The sequence below is a fragment of the Condylura cristata genome, unplaced genomic scaffold (genome assembly GCF_000260355.1).
Source record: "Condylura cristata isolate star-nosed mole 26May11 unplaced genomic scaffold, ConCri1.0 scaffold00002, whole genome shotgun sequence".
Taxonomy (NCBI): domain Eukaryota; kingdom Metazoa; phylum Chordata; class Mammalia; order Eulipotyphla; family Talpidae; genus Condylura; species Condylura cristata.
In genome coordinates, this window is record NW_004567103.1 from 49,698,298 (window position 1) to 49,702,757 (window position 4,460).

Consider the following 4,460-nt stretch of genomic DNA (forward strand, 5'->3'; position numbering starts at 1 on the left):
GAGTGGGGAGCAGAACAGGCAGATCGATGAAGTACACTGCTGAGGGGAGCAGTGGGTGGGTCAGGAGAGGTCTGCCACGCCATGTGGTCACCTCCGGGGCAATCGAACTCATGCAGAAGTGGCTTTAGCTTCTCAGTGTTGTGCTTTAACCCGCTGCGCCACCAGGGAGGGCTATATTTGTCTTTTTAAAAGCTTCTTATAATGCTTCTTGTCACAACCACATATATGTTTTTTCCTGGCAGAAAGAAAAAAAAATCATTTTTTCTCACTTTAAGTGACTAATTCATTCTTCTGCTGTTTTAGTAATTCTTCATGAATCTTAGAGTGAGAAAATACAGGAAAGGTCTTTTCTGGTTTTAAACATATGTCTTAAGGTTTAGCTAGAACACAGCATTTCTTACCTAAAAAATGTTTTTTTTTATAATACTATGCGCCTTACTTTTATGACCTATGGTTTTATAAGAGTTTGTCACTGGTGTACACATAATGAGTGGAAGATTTCTTGTCTGAAATAACCAGGTCTAGTCTTAAAGATGAGACCTCACTGTGCATATCTTTCTCTCACTTATGTGACACTATCTGTAAATTGAACAGTAGAGGAGTAAGTGGTGCTGTTTACACCAAAAAACCATTAATATTTTATACCATATAATTGATGTTTGAAAGATTAAATGTTAAAAATTGTGTCTATATAGTATGCAAGTCTCTCTTTGGCTTCATTGAGATCATGAAATTGTTTCTGTTTGTGTTTATGAGTTTACTATAAGTCTTGAAATTTAATGTCTGTTGTGTTTTCTTTTATTCTAGGATAAACTTCTGTATAATCCATTCCTTAAAATGTGCCTTTCAGCAAATGGAGAGCATCCAAGTTTAGTATCATGCAATCCATCAGATCCACTCCAAAAATGGATTTTTAGCCAAAATGATTAAGTGTTCCTTAAAATTAAGGAGTTGAAATAGGAGATATTCTTTCTCATAAAACTGTGACTAGGCATATACACTGTAGTTTTTGAAATTATGCAGAAGCAGCTAATTGTAACTTATTCCAAGTGCATTTTTCTTATTTATATCTTCAAATGCCTACATAGCACTACTATAGAAATCCTTTAAGGTTCCATTTCAAAGCACAATAACTAGTAATACCAAAGACTATTTTGAAATGTCCAGATGTAGGGAAAGAGATGTTTACAATATGATGAAAATAACTTTCCAAGTAAAGTGTGTTTTGTACTCTTGAGATATACATAGCTATATTCACATACAATTGAAAATATTCCTTCTAGTTTTATGAGGGGAGGGAAAATATTTGATACTGTATTTTTTTAACTACATTGAAATAGATCAATGAAAGTAAGACATTGGTCTTTGTGTACAAACCAGGAAAATTTTATAGATCTAGAATTTATTATATAAAAATTTAGGTCAACATTTTTGCCTTTTGTTACTTATCTGTTAAAATGTTTTCTTATATATGAAATAAAATTAATGATAAGAGAAATATTTTTAACCACTTCAATATCTTGTCAATTTTTTAGATATTTTTTAGTTTGAAGTCCCCTTGAATTGAAGCACTTGTCTTCCTTAAATTACTTTTCCTAAACAACTATACTGTGTGTTCCCAAAGCAATTAAAAAAAAAACTATAAATGACTATCTGTTAATAGGTATCTTTTTCCTTTCTGCTAGTCTTTTTTCATATCAGAATTCACTGATCTTGAATGTTTGTAAAAATGAATTTCAGTCGTAGAATACTTACTTAAAGCTACATTTGTTACTGATTCAATTATAGATTGTTTTTGTAATGATTCTTTTTTCTCATCAAAAAACCCTATTTCTATCTATGTGGAAAACAATAAAAATCTTATCATTATTGTAATTATTTGTTTTAGGTTTTTTCTCTTTTGCATAAAATATATAATTAATAGTGGGTAAAGGCAGCATGAATATTGTGTCCTGAATTTCTTAGCACCAATTATAGCCAATTGTAGAGCCATTGGGTACTACTTCTTTTTTTGTTGTTGTTGTTAAAGATTTATTTAAAAAAAAAAGATTTATTTATTTATGCACAGAGAACTGGGGTACAGGCCAAGGTGCAGGGTGGTGAGAGGATTCAACAGAGACAGAGTGGGGAGCAGAACAGGCAGGGTGATGAAGTACACTGCTGAGGGGATAAGTGGGGGATAGGAGAGGTCTGCTGCGCCATGTGGATCATCTCTGAGGCAGACATCTAACTCTCAACAGAAGTGCCTGAGTCTTGTTTGCAGGGCTGTACTTTAAACCATTGAGCCACCAGGGAGGGCCCCCTCATGAACTGATTTTTTAAATGTAGTACTTGCTTAGGAGATTTACCAATTTTTTTTTTCCTTTTAATCATTTTATATATAGGTCTCGTGCATCCTTATTTAAGAAGTATGATACTAGGGGGCCTCCCTGGTGGCACAAAGAAAGTTATAAACAGTCACTGCAGCAAGTTATAAACAGCCACTGCAGCCTCTTGATCCTTGGCCAGGGAGCTCAAGACCTCTCCTGTCTTGCCTGCTGCTCCCCTCAGCAGTGTATTTCTGTCAGTCTGCCTGTTCTGCTCTTACTCTGTCTTTGTGGAATCCTTTCTCCCCTACCCCTGCATCTTTGGACTGTACCCCAGTCTTATGCGTATAACAAAATAAATCTTAAAAAAAAATTTTTTTGTTTGTTTTTTTTAAAAAGAAGGTTTGATATTAGTTTCATATTTTAAACAGGGCAGAGCCTTGATTTTTAAAAGAATGATTTTGGGCTGGGGGCGCATCATTTAATTGTATATAAGTTTGACCTTGTTTTTAAAACCCATGTTTTAAAAACTTTGTGCTAGAAGTTATGATCCTAAGAGTGAGCAGAAAGAAAGACAAATGCTTTGGAGAAAGCATAGTTAATGATAACATGATGTTCCATTATACAGTGTATAAATAATGTAGTGATGTATAATGATGTAGATGACTACTCTTCATATTATTTACTATGTAAAAATATTTATTACTATAGCTAATACTAATAAGTATTGTGAAATTTATATTAATACTCACATGTAAAATTTTAGTTTTTTAATTTGTTGCTCTAGAGTTACTATCCTAGAGCAAATATCACTGTTTCATCTTAACTAAACGATTCTAAAATCCTCACGCATCATTTATAAATTAGGTTGGCATTAAACATCTAAAACAAAACAAATCGAAGTGACCTTGCATTAGTCACTTGTTGCCTTGTCAAGATCCAACCAAAATCTATTATTATTACTAAGTTAAATGTATTCAAAAGGGGTGTCCTTTTCATCTGATTTGGGGTTAGGCTGTTGTTTAAGTATCATATCTTCATTTCATTGGGGATTTGCCTTTTGGGGTGGGTTGTGTCTTTTGAACAGTCCATATTTTGGAACAATGCTAGAAGAAAGTTATTTTTAGAGCCTGATTGCTATCACCCTGAGTGATTTGAATTCACTCAAGTGGGAAACTGTGGCTCCCCTATTCAAGCTGAAGCTACAGTGACAAGGGTTCTAGTCATAACAAGGAAGATCTGCCATGTTTCCTTGATTCCAAAGCACTCAATGGCAAGAACTCTAGAGGATAAACTCACTGTCAAATATCCGAGGGTCAGAATGGTGGGTGGACTCAAAGAGAACAGAGACCACAGCATTAACCGTAGTTAAAAATAAGCAGCCCACTGAAATTGCCTGTTACTACAATGATAATGAACTTATCTATCCTTTTATCACCAGAGAATTTGCCTTACTGTTTTTAGGCAATTCAATTAAACACTATGTAAAACATCAAACTGTATATGAGAAAATGTGGGGAGCTGGTATTTCTTTCTTTTTTTAATAATAGTCAATTTTAACATCATTTTGTGACTTTTTCCATCTCAGTTTTAAATCCCTGTGGGCTTCTCATCACCAAATCACCCATGTACCATCACCATAATTCAATGTACTTCTCTCCCTGTCCCCCCATTTTTGATCCCATTCCCCACTCCACTCCTGTAAAATGTCTCTGGTGTATAGTTGCTCATTATTATTATTTTTCTCCCCTGCTCCTTTATACTCCTGCTATGAGTGAAACCAGTATTTTTCCTTTTCCTTTTTTTTTTAAAGGTTTATTTATTTGTTGAGACTTAACCCCCAAACTACCAGGGAGGCCCTCATCATCTGTTTTATAACAGATTCCTTAACACATTTCAAATATGTTTGGAGATAATAGATAATAGTTAAGAACAGATAGATCATAAAAAAGAATATCTTGTTTTCATGCTTACTCTACAAGTTGTCATTTTTCTTATATACGTCTATGCTTAAACTACTTTTGACTAGTAACTCATTATTGTGGAAAACATTAAATCTGGGAGGATATGGAGGCAATGAAATATGGCTAATTCTGGATAGTCTGATGATATCTTGTGCTAACTTTTTATTTTATAGCTTCGATAAAACAAGGA

The 4,460-nt window shown here is 33.9% G+C and overlaps 1 protein-coding gene across 1 annotated transcript in view; it reads left to right on the plus strand.

Annotated features, from left to right (window-relative positions):
- GALNT3 (polypeptide N-acetylgalactosaminyltransferase 3) overlaps positions 1-1,875 on the plus strand; it is a 21,828-nt gene extending 19,953 nt beyond the window's left edge. Inside the window, exon 10 of the mRNA XM_012724868.1 lies at positions 808-1,875. Coding sequence (XP_012580322.1) covers positions 808-930 — 123 coding nt within the window. The 3' untranslated portion in view covers positions 931-1,875. The remainder of the gene's footprint in view (positions 1-807) is intronic.
- Positions 1,876-4,460: the final 2,585 nt, after the last annotated feature.